At 49.0% G+C, this 15,652-nt stretch overlaps 7 protein-coding genes; 3 read left to right on the plus strand and 4 right to left on the minus strand.

The window, feature by feature from the left end:
• Positions 1-160: 160 nt before the first annotated feature.
• Positions 161-535, minus strand: FFUJ_05451 (related to integral membrane protein; the record flags this gene model as incomplete). Its single annotated transcript, XM_023578663.1, has 1 exon — positions 161-535. One exon carries the CDS (start codon positions 533-535, stop codon positions 161-163), a length of 375 nt encoding a protein of 124 aa, XP_023431635.1.
• Positions 536-857: 322 nt separating this feature from the next.
• FFUJ_05452 (uncharacterized protein) lies at positions 858-2,368 on the minus strand (the record flags this gene model as incomplete). XM_023578664.1 has 3 exons in its annotated part: positions 858-1,509; positions 1,555-1,966; positions 2,020-2,368. 3 exons carry the CDS (start codon positions 2,366-2,368, stop codon positions 858-860), a joined length of 1,413 nt encoding a protein of 470 aa, XP_023431636.1.
• A 545-nt stretch (positions 2,369-2,913) lies between these two features.
• FFUJ_05453 (Bli-4-like alcohol dehydrogenase) lies at positions 2,914-3,831 on the plus strand (the record flags this gene model as incomplete). The annotated part of the gene is made up of 1 exon (XM_023578665.1): positions 2,914-3,831. One exon carries the CDS (start codon positions 2,914-2,916, stop codon positions 3,829-3,831), a length of 918 nt encoding a protein of 305 aa, XP_023431637.1.
• A 93-nt stretch (positions 3,832-3,924) lies between these two features.
• FFUJ_05454 (uncharacterized protein) lies at positions 3,925-4,953 on the minus strand (the record flags this gene model as incomplete). XM_023578666.1 has 2 exons in its annotated part: positions 3,925-4,748; positions 4,800-4,953. The coding sequence occupies 2 exons, from the start codon at positions 4,951-4,953 to the stop codon at positions 3,925-3,927; spliced, it is 978 nt and encodes a 325-aa protein (XP_023431638.1).
• A 363-nt stretch (positions 4,954-5,316) lies between these two features.
• FFUJ_05455 (uncharacterized protein) lies at positions 5,317-6,324 on the plus strand (the record flags this gene model as incomplete). The annotated part of the gene is made up of 1 exon (XM_023578667.1): positions 5,317-6,324. The coding sequence occupies one exon, from the start codon at positions 5,317-5,319 to the stop codon at positions 6,322-6,324; it is 1,008 nt and encodes a 335-aa protein (XP_023431639.1).
• Positions 6,325-7,536: 1,212 nt separating this feature from the next.
• On the plus strand, positions 7,537-8,981 carry FFUJ_05456 (uncharacterized protein; the record flags this gene model as incomplete). XM_023578668.1 has 3 exons in its annotated part: positions 7,537-7,750; positions 7,794-8,176; positions 8,223-8,981. The coding sequence occupies 3 exons, from the start codon at positions 7,537-7,539 to the stop codon at positions 8,979-8,981; spliced, it is 1,356 nt and encodes a 451-aa protein (XP_023431640.1).
• A 189-nt stretch (positions 8,982-9,170) lies between these two features.
• FFUJ_05457 (probable ABC1 transport protein) lies at positions 9,171-14,032 on the minus strand (the record flags this gene model as incomplete). XM_023578669.1 has 11 exons in its annotated part: positions 9,171-9,588; positions 9,637-9,907; positions 9,955-10,141; positions 10,187-10,572; positions 10,617-11,187; positions 11,238-11,583; positions 11,631-12,226; positions 12,270-12,757; positions 12,805-12,901; positions 12,948-13,399; positions 13,444-14,032. 11 exons carry the CDS (start codon positions 14,030-14,032, stop codon positions 9,171-9,173), a joined length of 4,401 nt encoding a protein of 1,466 aa, XP_023431641.1.
• Positions 14,033-15,652: the final 1,620 nt, after the last annotated feature.

Here is a 15,652-nt window from a genome sequence, read left to right on the forward strand (position 1 = left end):
CATCTGTAATTGACCAGTGTATGATTATTTGTAAAACGAATCGTCGGGATTTATAACAAGACCACGTATTTCTTATCATAACATATAGATATTCTAAACCATCTCGGAGCCAATGTCCACTTTGACTAATTCGGAAAGTCTATCGCTTACTCAATCTCGTTCACCAGTTCAATCCAACCAACAACCCAATACAAAGCGGCGCAAACGACCAATGCTGCCACTCCCCATGCCCAACTACATTCCTCGCGACAAGCCCATCAGTAACACACATAGCCAGCGCCCCAAGATACCCGAAGCTCATAAGCTTCCTATCCCCAGTGAGGCTAATGTTGAAGAACAAAAAGCTAACGACAAGATTTCGACATCCGTAGATACGTGCAAGGCCACGAACAAGCTTTTGAGCCTGAGGGTCTGTGGGGATAGGGTACTGGAATGATTGGAGGGTTGCTTCAGGGCGCGTGAGGAGGTTGATGCCGAAGAGGGCGGGGATGAGAGAGACGACGTGCGTTGCGCGGTTGAGATAGATGAAGGACATGATGAGATTCTTGGTTGATGTGAAAGAGAGGATTGCTTGGTGTTTTAAATATAATTTTGAGAGGAGATAAACATTCCTTGAAGGGGAATGGCGGAGATGAGAGGATAACTCCGCCAGCTTTGCGCGTCAGCACTAAATGCCAGCGACCCTATCAGCGGTCTCACGTAAGCAGGGCAAGGACTCTGAAGCTTCAGGCTGAAATCTCCTACATCTCGCTCTAATTGTTATGAGGGTGATTCAGGCAGTTTTGAGGTTATTGTACCGCATTTATGTTAATCAGAACAGAGCCGCTAACCACAGTTTATTCCGTGACCAGTGTCGTTTATGTAGCACAAAACACCTTCATGAATCCTTCCTGTGCCATCGAATCGTGTATTTCACCAATCCAAAGCACGCTGTTTAACATCACCTGGCATTGCACCCAGCTACTCACACCAAGAACGTCACATGTCTCTTGAATAGCCCGAAGATGCCACTCTCGTTCAAAATCCTCAAAAATACAACTCCCAGCAATGAACAACGCCCATAGCAAGAAAGTCGAGCGTTCTCGATACAAGGGCACAAACTGCTGAAGTGCAATCTCCAGATTAGTAGATAAGTAAGACATTCTCCTCCCAACCCCAGGAAGACTAAAAAGAATGCTCTTGATATAAGCCAGCATGCAAAGCCTCATAAGCTCGCAAGTCGATTGGACATTGTAAGAAAGCTGAAGTAATCTGTTCGGAAGAGTCGTGCTTATAAAGAGGAACAGCTCTGGTGGGATAGGCGCGCCTTCATTGGCTAGCCTGCTGTAGTATTGCAAATCGGTCCAGATGGAAAGTAGACGCCGATCTGGTGTCAAGCTTCGAGGGTTCAAGAATGTAGACTCTGGAGGGGGATGGATTGCAGATATTGGCATGAGTGAGTCCCAGAATTGGATGTCGGGAAGTAGGCGGGGTTTTCGCCCTTCTGTCATCGAGAGACAGATCTCAATCCTATGCGCGTCAGCCACATATAACTTTGAGCATGGAACCACGTACCTCTGGCACTTCATCTCTGCCAACGCTGCAGTTCCAAAAGGCGATACCCCACCACGAAGTTCGAAAATCCGACATATCCCATCCATATGTTTCCTCGCAGTCTCAACATCTCCGAAACTCGACGCCGCCGACGCCAAATTAACGATAGCCCCCACCGTCGCCATGGCCGTTGCGGTGCTTTTATCCTGGAGACTGTGTTGTATACAGCGTAGTGTCTCGCCCAGATGATATCTCGTGAGTACGCTGAATTCAAGACCTTGGCAGACTTCTTTAAATGCTGATGCTGTGAAGAGAATAGAGTGGAGAGATACTTCGTGTGTGTGCATGTCGCTGAGGTTGAAGATGTGAGACTCGCATTCGTGAGCGACTTTCATGTCTATGGCGTATCGACAGGGTTTTGACGTCGTGAAAGCTGATACCATGCCATTAGTTTCTGGATCGTTGATATAGAGTTCGTGAGAATACCTTGATATATCAACTCCAGCATATACGGCTTCAGCTCGAGTTCTGACCGCTGCAACAAAAGCTCTGGTGCCAGCTTTCGCGGGATAATCATTGTTGACAGACTATCCTTACCGGGTTTCTGGTCATTACACGGTTCTGCCGTTGAACCAGTACAGGGTACTGATATGAAAGATGCACTCCTATCGGCCTCCATAGTACGTTCCAGGCTCTTATCGGGATTCATGCGTCCTTGGGCCCGAGCTAGTCTGTCCGCTCGTGTATTCCTCCCGCGCATCGCATAGCTGCGAATCTTTCTCATGGTATCCCTGTCAGGCTTTCCAGAAGACGTGGTTATCACAAAGGTGGCCATATTGCATAAACTGGATCGTCAAGACGGATCTCCTCCTGGTATCGGTGGTTTCACTAATCACATGCTTTGTTTCTGATGCTATTCGGTCTCGATCCATGTTGAGAGTAAGCACTTCTGGTATAAGTTTCCCCGTAGTTCTTCCGTACCATTTGCTCAAAAGGGTTTAGAGGACTTGTTCTGGATCGTGATTGGAGCCTGTTCAGCAGCAAATGTGGCTAAGCGTCAGACTGGCAGTCGGCAATTCAGTTCAGTCTGTTAGTGACAAGCATTAATAGATTGACTGCCGCGCCAAGGCCGTACCATTTTCCCATATAGGAGTAGACTCTGGTATCTAAGCCTCTTATTAGTTTTGACTTCTGGTGAAAGCTCAGACTTCGAATTAATATGGATCTATAACATGGCTAGATCTTGTATAAATAGGGACGGCATCCTCTGCTGTATGGTGTATCTTTGCCTGAGCTTTATTAGCAACTACCTTCAATCCAAGTCTTCCGTCGCTTTCATTCTTCCAATCAGTCCCCTGCTTGCCCACTCTTATCAACATAATGTTTTGGTCCAAAGAACAAGACTTCAACCCCAAAAACATGCCCTCCCTCGAAGAAAAAGTCATCCTCGTTACAGGCGCCACCGCCGGTCTAGGCAAAGAATCCGTCCTCCAATTCGCCCACCACGATCCCTCGCGTATCTACCTCTGCGGCCGTAACCTACAAAAAGCGCAACTAGCAGCTCAAGATATCCAACATGCCGTCCCATCTGCTTCAATAAGAGTCCTCCCTCTCGATCTTTGCTCATTCGCTTCTGTAAAAGAAGCAGCGCGGATCGTGCTCTCGGAATCTGAAAGGCTTGATATCTTGATGCTCAACGCAGGCACTATGTTTGTCCCTCTTGATCGTACTGCAGATGGTTATGAGATTCAGTTTGGGACGAACCATATGGGTCATGCACTGCTCACGAAATTGCTCATTCCGCTCCTCGATAAAACAACCCGTATACCCGGTTCAGACGTAAGAGTTGTGTCTCTTGCATCCCATGGACACGTCTATCTAAACAAAGGCGGCATCAACTATGACACCCTCAAGACCGACGGCGAGTCAATTGGTCTTTATCAGTGCTACTACCAAAGCAAGCTTGCCAACATCCTTTGGGCACGGCAGCTAGCCAAAAAGTATCCGCGCCTCACGGTATCTGCAATTGATCCTGGTCTCGTGAACACAGAGTTGTTGGTGAAGGCGACGGGGATGGTTTGGTACTTATATGCAGTAGTGAGGTGCATGTTGATCACGCCTGTTTCAAAGGGTGCCAGGAATCAGCTTTGGGCATCGGTTGGGAACGGTGTTGTCAGTGGGGAGTACTACGAGCCTGTTGGGAAGCATGGCTTGGCGACGGAAGAGGGGAGAGATGATGAGTTGGCAGAGAAGCTCTGGGAATGGACTGAGAGGGAGCTGGCTACGGTTCTGGAGTAAACATCTTCTATGATGTGCTTTGTCTGTACGATTAAGTTCTTTACTATTTATTTCCCAACCTGTCATAGCCAACACGCAACAACCTTTCTAGAATTAACTAGTTGTCAATCGTTGTATATCCCTCGAACTTATCAAGTCCCTGACAATCTGCCATCCAACACTCTGATTGCGCATCTTATCGTACTCCCTCCCCATAAGCATACACCATTTCTTCATAAACCACGGCGCAGCCTCCCAACTCTTCATATCCCAAGGCGGATACGTATCCCTCACACTCTCGCCCTTCTCATGCTTCAATCGCCATATCGTCAACCCGCCTCGTTCATAAATATCCAGCTTAAGTTCCCAATTATTGAAGACATGCGGCATCGCAGCTGATAGCATTATTGCTCGCTCACGCAGGAATGGAATAGGAATTAGATCAAGGCTCGTGTGATGCGGGATTAAGATCTGCGCCATTGTTGGGCGAAGATGAATGGGGATACTGGTGTTGTCAAAGGTTGAGAGGATGTTTGAGCCTGCTTGTATGAGAGCTGCGTGGTTGAGAGTGGATGAGAGGTTGGGTTGGTAGAAGGGAGATATGTGTTCCACACTGCAGTTTGCGATGACGGATGGGTCTAGGCCAAGGGAGAGCGCGTTGGTGAGGCATGATGTGAAGATGGCTGCTGGTGAGAATTGAAGCATGTTCATGTAAAGGTCTGGAAAGTTGGGCTCGAGCTTTTTGGCAGAAGTGTCGATGGGTTCTAAGAGACTCTCATCGCACAAGGATATCTCCTCGATTGAGCTCTGCTGCTCAGAAGAGTCTACTGGTGAGAGATCCTCTCGTTTTAGAAGAGGTCTCAGGCGCTGTCCGCAAGTAGCTTTCGCTTGAGCCCTTTCCTGCTTCAATCGTATCCTCTCTTGTTTCTGTCGCTCTCCTACACGACCTTGTCAGTTACAACTACGATACATATAGGAATGTAACATACTATATGCTTTTTGCGCCTGGCGATTCTGCTCTCTCCGCGCCGTAGTAAGAACGCGACGCTTCGCTGGTGGAGCGTCACCATCCCTGCTACTCGTCCGCTTTCGAGATACTGTGTCATTCTCATTGGCCGAACTGCCTTTAATTGTATCGCTCATGGCTTGAAGGTGGACGTGGTTCAAGAACTATCTCATTGGAGCATGTCAGATTCGAGTTGTTCGTTGTTCTGACGCAATGAGACGATGTTAAGTCCGAAGTCCGTGGGGGCGAATTTGGCTTACGGTTTTTCAACCAATCAAAAGCTGCTACGCCAGTAAGCAACAGTGGCTTACGGTCCTGGCTCCATTCACCGATTGCATACCAAAGACGATAATGAATACGGAACGAGGAAATAGAGAAGTCAATATTAACGCCGCAATGTCGAGCACTATAAGTACCATAGTAGCACCTATGCCAAACCCATCTCCATCATTTCATCATTGACCAACTCAACACCATCTTATTCACCATACACTCTTACCATGTCTACCAAGACCATCGCTGTCGTCGGCGCCACAGGCACCCAAGGAGGCTCAGTCGTGAGAGCATTCATCTCCCAACCCAACTGGCACGTCAAAGCCATCACTCGCAGCTCAACCTCAGCCAAAGCCCAAGCCCTTCAAAGCCTCGGAGCCGAGGTCGTCGAAGCAGACATGAATGATCCAGAGTCTCTCATCAAAGCCTTTGAAGGTGCTCACGCAATCTTTGTCAACACTGACTTCTGGGCTCCTTACCGGACTGCTCTCGCTGAAGGCAAAGACCAGGCCACAGCTCAGCAAATCGGTTATGATACCGAGGAGCGACATGTCAAGAATGCGGCCTATGCTGCTTCCAAGACATCTACTCTTGAGAAGTACATTTACTCTGCTCTTGGTCCTATGAAGGATGTTTCCAAGGGGAAGTACTCCCATTGTCATCATTGGGAGACGAAAGCTGCGGCTGTCAAGTATATTAAGAACGAGATGCCTGAACTGGCTAAGAAGACGTCATATGTCTACATGGCTGCCTACGCTACAAACGCTTTCTTGTACCCCAAGAAAGATGCTGAGACGGGCGAGTATGTACTCGCGGTGCCAGCTTCCAAGAATCTTAGGTTGCCTATCATTGATATCGAAGGCTCTGCAGGATCTTTCGTCCGAGCTCTTGTTGAGAATGAACCCGTTGGAACAAAGCTTCTCGCTTATGACAGTGACCTGAATATCCTCGAGATCATGGACACCTGGAGCAGAGTCACCGGCCAGAAAGCTGTCTTCCAGTCACTGACGGAGGAGGAAATGCATAAGAAGACTGGTCTGCCTTACGAGGTTCTTGACGGAGCAGCTTACCTCGATGAGTATGGATACGTCGAGGGCGTCGAAGGGGCTATCACACCAGAGCAGTTGAGCAAACCTGTCAAGACAGATAGTTTCGAGGAATACCTTCGCAAGCAGGAACCAAAGACTTTGCTGTCATTTACATACGCAATGCCCGCGCCTCCGGCGGCGAAGTAAACGCTGGTGATGAAAATTGTTGGGGGCGAAAGGTATTCAATGCAGTGGAGGGTAGCATTCCGAAGGAATTCGGTCGTATTCCATAGCATCTACATCATAGGCTACGATGCGAGAGCTGAAAAAGTTCCCATGAATTGACCAATCGAATAAATTACGCCAAGTCCTCCATTGTAACCCTAAACACAAGCTCCGCCACGACAAGCCACGGAAAATGTCTTCCTGCGAGTCTGGAATAACTGCCGATAACTGAATCATGCTTGAAATCGGCTGACTTAATATAATCTTTGCGCTGGCTCTGTCGGGTGGCCCTTGCGGCTTATGCCAAGTCTCGAGGTGAAGCTAATCTGGGTGCATCGTGAGTTTTTCGATGACCTAATACGGTTAGTGGATTGTTTCCTAGATGAAGGATCTGCACTCGCGTTTCATCTGCCGATTCTAGAGGAGGATTTGGGGTCGGGGAGCGCTGGTAGGGCGGTTTGACGAGGATGGGCTGAGCCATGCCGCGTTGGTGAGATTAGGTTATGCAAATATTACGATAGACAGACCGGCTCCTTGCTCGATTTTGGAAACACCTATTGGCATAGGAGCGTGATACAAGCACCAGCTTTCAGGTCTGTCTATCAATTCAAAGCTACACTCTGAATAACACTTTAGATAGCTTGAGGACCTGGTCTTTGATAAAGCTCTGGTCAACTTGAAGCCTCAAGGTTAACTGTCTAAGCCCGAAGCAATAATTACAGCCAACGCCAAGAGCCCACAGCAAGAGCCCAAAATAAGAAGCAGGTCTCATGTCCAATGCATGGTTGGAATCCAACAACAAATAATGGACCCCAATCTAAAAGTGCCACGCTCTGTTCCTTTGAGGCGAAGCATCATGAGCTTCTACTCCACTCTTCGTCTCTACCCGGGTTTAGCACGGCTCCTCCCGCGGCCGCCGGAGACTCGGCATAGTTTATTCCTTGTCCTCCGTACCAAGAACCTTATCTAACCGCTTATCGTCACGACTCACTCGATGCCAAGAGCCTCAGTGTAACAGCAAGCATGCTCGAGCCCATCATAGGATTCACCAAGCTAATTAATCAAACGTAACAATTAATGTCGATCCGTGCTCAGGTATTCTTCTCACCATGGCTTCACCATGATATAAACCTCCTCTCTCAGCTGGAGGAAACACCTTCTTCACTCATCTCATCTCCTCATCACTCTCTCACAATGAAGTCCACCACCGCCATCGTGGCCCTCGCCGCCGCCGTCCACGCATCGCCTCTCTCCAAAAGACAGGACAACAAAGTCCCCGACGTCTGGGAGAACAAAGACACTCTGTGCAAAGGCTGGGTCCTCAACACGCCAGAGGAAGCCGACACGCTCTGGACAATGAAAACTAAAGCCGGCGATCACCTAGATTACTTCCTGCGTGAACAATGGGGTATGTTTCACTTCCATTTCACAATACAATAACTGACCAACAGAACACCAAAATAACTGGCTTATCAACCTCGAGGACCGAGTCTATGCCGGCACAGATGGAAAGTCTGGCGCCGCTGGCTGCAGTGGTCTCGATCATGAATGCAGTCCCATGAACAACATGGAGTGCACGGAGCAATATGAGAAGTTCGGTACCGACGACCCCCTTAGCAAGACGTCGTACTGGATATTCCAGGCTGCTAAGGGCATGCACTCCAAGTTCAAGGCACTCAAGACCAAGATCACTGAAAAGACTATCATCAGCAGTCTCAGAATCGGTCAGATGGTCTCCGACTTTGGCGGAAACGAGGACGATACTGGCGATATGGTCAAATGGCTGGCTTCAGCTAGTGCAATTGGCGGTGCTCTCAGCGGTCTATCTGCAAACGTACGTATTCTGTCTCCCTGTCTAAACAGCCAACTAATCTCAGCAGCCTGGCTTCGGAGTAGGCCTATACCTCTTTGGCGGTATCTTCTCCGCCTTCGGCAACCTCAAGCAAGAGGAGATCGACCAGGGCAGTATCTCAGCTGGTTTGGCCGATCTATTCGAAGCAGCCGTCGACCGGCTCGATGAAACCATGCGCATTGTCATGGGCGGCGGCACAGAGGAACAGTACAATGCACTCAAGACGTCCAACCCGGATCCCTACAAGCTTCCCGTTGCAAACTTCTTCAACGGCGGGTTTTTTCTTCTTAACGATAACTCGGAGGCTGTTCAGCTTGCGCTTAACTCCGTCTACGGGAACATCCAGCCTAAGGTCGCCAACAACGTCATGAAGGCTGCGCAGTTCCACCTCGTTGCTGATAAGCGCCGCACAAGCCGTGAGGACTGCGGTTACGAAACAGGTCGTCAGTGGATGGCTCTTCGAGAAGGTGAAGAGTACTGTTTCTACATTATGCGTCATGATCCCAAGCCTAACCGTGTTGGAGACTGGGCTGAGGTCTCTGGTGAGGTGTATGACAAGATGGCTAGCTATGGGCTTGGGAACAGGGAGGTCTACTACCGTGCTATTCTGGACTGTGCGCTTAGTCCCAATGACAATGTTGACTTGGGGAGCTTGGTTGGTGGCGAGATTCCGACTTGCTACTTTGATCTTCCTGCTGTGTACGTTGATAAGGATCGAGAGGTCGGATGCGGTGATCCATTCAGCACTGCTGAGTGTGATTACATCAGTGCCACAAAGATTGAGTAGAAACAGTATTATTGGACAGTTATTATTCATTTTGTGTATATGTATCGCTTGTATTCTAAGATTATGTATTACCATCTAATTAAATATCCTATGTCTATGATATGCTGCCTTGATCCATGTGAAATGAGATCAGAAATATATGGTGTATCTTAAGATGCCCCTCTTAAGATCTCCTCTTAGGCTTCCAATTCAAGCCCTCTTCACGCCACTTCCTCTCGGCACCCTGAACAACCAGTAGAAGCCCAAAGCAGCAGCACAGTTAACAAAGATGTACACCCAGAGAAGTCCGTAGTGCCACCATCGATCATCATAGTCGATGTTGAACCGATGCAAGAACTCCTCTGTTGTAGCAAGCGAGCAATACTTGCAGACATCAGTAGACGCGCGATCAAGGAGGTAACCAACAGCCTCCTTTATGAAAGGACCCATGTAGTCGCCGCAGGTCATGTTTCCAGGAACAGCCATTTGCAGAATCTCGTTATCTGCGCACTTGACGTTGGAGCCCCAGACACAAGTTGACATGATACCGCCAACGATGTAGGTCGCTGGTGAGACACGATACATGAAGGTCCAGAACTTGGGGATGTCCTTGTAAGCGACACCAACACTGTGAAAGTCAGTACATGCGTGATGAATCGAGGGAGAGGTGACTTACCCGCAGAACGAAATGGAAAGCATCCACAACAAGGTCGCAATGACACCAGCCTCTTCAGCAGTAGCGATGCAAACGATGGCGGCGTGAGAGAAGGTACTGGTGAAGAGCATGAACATCCAGAGATACAAGAAGACAAGGAAGCCTCGGATGGCTTGGTCGTCGGAAGTTGTGTTGCGGACGAAGCCGACAGGGTAGTACCAGGTGAAGTAGATTATGACAGCCATGAAGGTGTTCCAAGCTGCTTCGACGATGATGTTGGACAAGATGTATGCTGCGAATGGTTAGATGATGTAAGGAAGTGAAATGGCGAGGACTTACTGTTCCAGCGGTAGATCTTGGATGGTCGCTCACGGACTTCGTATAGATCGCGCTGAGGCAGAAACATGGGCATGATCTGGTCGCTAAGACTCTGGAAGAGAACCATATACATGAAGATAGCGTAAAGCTGGTTCTGCAAGCCTTGAATAGTATTCTTGGCTTCAAACGTGAATCCGATGTAAAGAGACTGTACAGGTTAGCCAATGTCTTGTCATAGCCAACTCAAACATACCGATAAGACGATCAGTGCGATCTTGGACCAGATATAAGTAGGTGATCTCCAGAAATGCTTCCAAGTCCTGATCAACACCTCGCGGAACTGCGTCGAGAACGAAGCCACAAACTCCTTATGCTGCGACGCATCACCGTTTTCCAAAGCACTCATCGCTGTTCCCCGTGTAGAAGGCAGAGAGTTAAGTCGTGAAAGTTCCTGTTTGACTTCTTGGAACTCGGGTGAGTCTCTCCAGATCTGGTGCCAGTTGATCTTCTCGGCTTCTTCGTCGTTGGAGGGTTTGATGATCTCGAGCATGTACTCTGCGGGGTTGGCGTCTTCGGGACAAGGCGGGGCGCCGTTCCGTTCGAAGTACTTGAGCAGGGTTTGGGATTGCTCGCCGAGGTCTGTGGATGTCAGTGAGGTTCAATTGGGGTGATGGGGAACGTACCGCCGAAGTAAACTGTCTTTCCACCAGGAGCGAGAAGCAACAGGCGGTCAAATCTCTGGAACAGCATCGCAGAAGGCTGATGAATGGTACATAACACCGCCTGTCCACTAGCCGTAAGCTTCTCAATGAGATCGCAAATCGCCCAACTAGTCTGTGAGTCCAATCCACTAGTCGGCTCGTCCAAAAACACCAACAACTGCGGTCTAGCAGCCAACTCAACACCAATCGTCAATCTCTTCCTCTGCTCAACGTTCAAACCCTCACCAGGCGTTCCGATAACAGCATCTGAAAACTCCTGCATATCCAGCATGTCGATGACGTCCTCCACATACGCGAGTTTGTCAGCGCGGGAGATTTCGGCGGATTGGCGGAGAAGCGCGCTGAACTCTAGGGCTTCGCGGACCGTCATTGTTGTAAGGTGGAGATCCTGCTGTTGGACGTAGCCGACGCGGTGTTGGAAGGAGGAGTCGGTTGCGAGGCCGTCGATGTGGGTGTTTCCGGAGACGACGCCCATTGTTACGCGGGTTGCGAGGACGTCGAGAAGGGTTGTTTTGCCAGCGCCAGACACGCCCTGAAGAGTAAGCTGAGATGTATAGAAGCGGTAGAAGGAAGGGGATGTACCATTAAAGCTGTTGATTTACCGGGCTTGACCCATCCGTCAACGTGATCCAGTAATCGACGGTCCTTACCCTTGATCTGGATATCGTAGCAGAGATCTTCCCAGTGAAACACAGAAGCACCGGCCGTAAGTCCACTGGAAGGGTTGTTGTTAACCTTCTCAGCGACGACAGGTCGATCTGTAGCTTGAGTCTCGACATCGTCCTTATCCTTCTCAAAGTTGGAAGGCATGCGACCCTTGCGGAAGACGAGAACTTCGCCCTTGTTCCTGGGAGGCTTTGCGTGCTCAGCTGCGATGATGTACAGGATGAGGAAACCGAAGAGAAAGCCAAGAAGGATACCGATGTTTCTGTGAGTAGTCAGTATATGTCGTACAAGAGAAAAGGTGATGCATACCGCCATTTGTTAGAGTTGTAGTACTTGAAGGACATGTTGATATACCTATCGCCATCGACCACAGACGATCCAGGCTCGGCACCAACAACAGAGCAAATGCGAGAATCGGCGGGAAGGTCATCGTAGCCTGGACCCTGAGGAACCATACCCGCACAGGCAAACTTTCGATTATGGAACTCACTCGCCATCAACGCCTCAAAGGCATAAGCCAGAGGATTGATGTAGTTCATCCATCTCGACCATCCAAGCATGTAATCCGTCGGCATAGTAAAGCCCGTGTAAATCATAAGTCCAAGACTCAGAATCGACACGGGAATCATTGCTTGATGCGTCGTGCGGGTGACGCATGCGAGGGTACGGTAGATACACGACATGACGAGCGTGGTGAGGTACGAAGTGAGGCAGAAGAAGAAGAAATGTCCTGCGTCGCGGCGGAGATGGGCCATGAAGTAGATCAGCAAATTGAAGATGATCATGTTGACGGTTTTGTAGGGCAGGTCGATGATGTAACTGGCGATGGCCTGCGCAGATTGATGGTAGAACGCATAGCGGTTATGTTTCTCAACAACAGGTCGTTCGGCGTAAACAGTGAGGACCTAAGCTGTTAGTAAATCTCCTCACGATGCAAAGACGACATACCTCAAGCTGACTCGCAAAAGCATTAAACAACAGCGCAAAAAAGATCAGTCCACCACGATAGTAAAAACTCGAACTATCATCCTTCAAATCATAAAACATCGTCCCCAACACAAGCGCCATGATGAGGTTGAATATCAACGACGCGATAGTAAACCCTGGATCAGCCAACAACCGCCTCCAGCCTCTCCAAAGGGTAAGTTTAACCTGCGCAGCGTACGAGATGGTATAAGGAGACTTGGCGCGCTGGTTCTTGAATTGTTCTGCCCGGCGAGAGGATTTATATTCTTCGAGACGTAATGAGGGCGGGTGGTTTGCTTCGTAGGCGGCGATTTCGTGGAGGAGGGCTTTGCGCTGGGGACTGGATTGCCAGCGGGATGCGAATTCTTGAGGTGTTCGAGGCGCGGAGGATTCGAAGCCTGGCCTTACACGGCGTTCTTGGGGGCTGGTCATCGAGGTGAGGAAGTCGGGTGTTGTTTGACGATCGGGGCCTGGATTGTTAGCGCAAGACATAGATGTTTGTTGGGGGAGGACGTACACTCGAAGCCGAGGTTCTCAAAGTATTGCTTCGCTTCGTTGATGCGGCCGAAGAAGATCTGATGGCCCTCGTACAGCACCGTAACACGATCAAATAACTATCCTCGTTAGTATCCATGTCTGGAGCTTCATCAGGGCACTTACATCGTACGCAGACTGCGGCGCCTGATAAATCGCCACCGCAGCAGCAACACCCACCAGATCAGCCTGCAATCTCAAATTCCTGCAAAAATTAATCGCATTCCCACTGTCCAGTCCTCTCGTCGTATTATCCCAGCACTGCAACTTTGCGCCCGTGAGCGCAGCCTCGGCGATACTAACGCGCTTCCGCTCACCACCGCTCACACCGCGTACAAAGTCGCTGCCAACACGGGTATCGACCGTGTGGCTGATGCCGAAGATGGCCATCATGACATCGCGCATCATGGTGTCGGCTTGAGAACGGGTTACGCCGCCGGGGACGTGCCGCGGTGAGTGCGCGGATGAGGCGAAGGAGAGGGTCTCGCCGACGGTGAGATGGGCAAGATGGCAGTCGATTTCGGCGTTGTAGAGGACATCGCCGCGGAATGAACGACGAATACTCTTTTCATCGATACCTAACCTTGTTAAGACCGTCCATGAGGAGATGGGAGTGACATACCTCGAAAGTTCATGTAGGAGTCAGGTCCAACTTCGAGACCAGCTGTCTCACCAGCAATAGTCTTCAACAGCGTCGAGCATCCTGAACCTGGTGGTCCAAGAACAAGCAACAGCTCTCCTTCATCAACAACACCCTCGAAATTCCTCAGAATATCAACCCGTCGCTTCTTTGCACCACCCACCAAACCAGCAAGATACTTGACAACATCAATAGGATAATCAACAATAGTCTTCTGATGTTCCGCGCCAGTGCCCCAGCCGTAAACATTCAAGTTCTTAAACGCCACGCCCAAACTTCTTGACGGCGCAGCTCCAGCGTCTGACTCGACTAGTCTCACAAAAGCTTTTACCCAAGCTCTTGGATCAAAGGTTGGTGAGTTGGGGTCTAGCTTTGTGCCGGGCTGAGGTGAGAAGGCGTGGAGTTCTGTGCCCGCTGTTGTTGAGACGCGGGAGAGTTGACGGGCGAGATTGCTGATGTTTTGGGTTATGTCGTGCTGAGGTTCTTCTGTTGGTGTAGCGGCTGTTGAGTCGGAGTGTTGGTCGTCGTGTTTGCTGCGAGAGGACATTGTCCTCGAGAGTAGTGCTGTCATTTTTGATGAATTTGTTTGAGTAAGATTGACTCAATTGAGAAAGAGATCAAATCGACTCAATCGAGACAAGGAGATCTATTTAAGCTAAAGGCATAGCATGCGGTTCAGTTATGCTTATGTACGTGCATCAATCAAGATCCAAGACCGGCAGATGAATAGCGTAGAATTAGACCGATTGAATCACTCGGTCTTTTCCAGAACATAACGAACGGAGTCGGGAGAAGATCAAATCTTTTTCTACGAATATCACCCTCGTTTCCCCCGGGTCCCCGCGGACAATCACCCCATGAAATGCAGTCGACCCGGCCCGACGGACACGGCGACTGTCATTGGTGAGCAAGTGGATTGGCTACCCACTGCGCAAGGAACCCGCGGGTGTCCGAGCAGGAGTTGACATCTCGCTTATGAGGAGGAGCCCTGATTCGGAATAGTTTCTCGGAACGCGAGTTTTGCGCTTTGCGGCTCTGCCAAGAGTGAATTTGAGTCAATTGGATTCGATGTGAGTTATTCTGTGATGAACTCGATCTTTGAGTTTCATCTTGTCACGAGGTTATAGTGCATGTGTGCATCACGATGTAAGGCGTGTCTTACTCTGCATCGCTCTCGCTCTCGCTGTCCGTGAGACGCGACAGCGAGGCAAAGAGCGAGTACGAGCAGGTTTGATCGAGCCATCGAATCGCTAAATCGTTATGTATGTCAGATATTCCCACTCGCCAAGAGTCTGGATTGATAAGATGTAAGCCACGTTGCACACCATTGGGTGAATCTGGTTTGGCATGATGGGTCCATCATACGTTATTTCGTAGTCTGACTGTGTGCGCAATGCAGAGAATAATCGGGCTAATTATCTGCCATGATCGGAGAGATAGATCTGCCGTCTCAATCGGTCTTTGAGTTTATTTGTGGTCAGTGCGGGAGACGCGTTACCCTACACACTTCGAGTAGATTGATGGATCAAAACCCAGCAGCAGAAATTGGCGCTCTATCAGAGCCGCAAAGGAATAGAATTGAGTCCATTTACATTGACAAAGAATAATCTGCGAAGCTTTGTCTTTCTACGACGCGCCCGTAATCATGCGGCTGTAAATTCCAACTTGGCAGTAACAGACGAACATCTAGCGATAATTTAAAGCTGGTACCAGTCAATTCTCAACTCAAATTAACTACACAAAAAACAACAACAAGCAATACTATTATGCTATTACTCTTACTTAAATGCTTGACGTTTTATAAGAAGCATACTGATATACTATCTCCTGGCCCCAGCCGATGCCCTTAAATTCGTCACCAGCAGCACGTCTTAGTCTGGCCGCTATTTTATGTTAAGCTTATAATTGGCCTGAATGCAGACACCACTTAGCGAAAGCGTTATTCCTCTTGCTGACATGTTAGCTGGCCAATCAACTTATAACTTCAGAGGCTGAGATAAAAACAGTCATTTCGGATACATAAAAAGAACGATCTATAGCAATATATTAAATAAAGTCAATAGCTTTATATCCTTTATTTGGTTTTTATACTGTAAGTATTTTGCTCATTCTTGTCAATAAGACATTGGCTGCGGATGAATGATAATCCGCCAATTTATAGTTAGTTCCGACATTATGGAGTATTTATCCG

Source organism: Fusarium fujikuroi, chromosome FFUJ_chr06 (assembly GCF_900079805.1).
Source record: "Fusarium fujikuroi IMI 58289 draft genome, chromosome FFUJ_chr06".
Taxonomy (NCBI): domain Eukaryota; kingdom Fungi; phylum Ascomycota; class Sordariomycetes; order Hypocreales; family Nectriaceae; genus Fusarium; species Fusarium fujikuroi.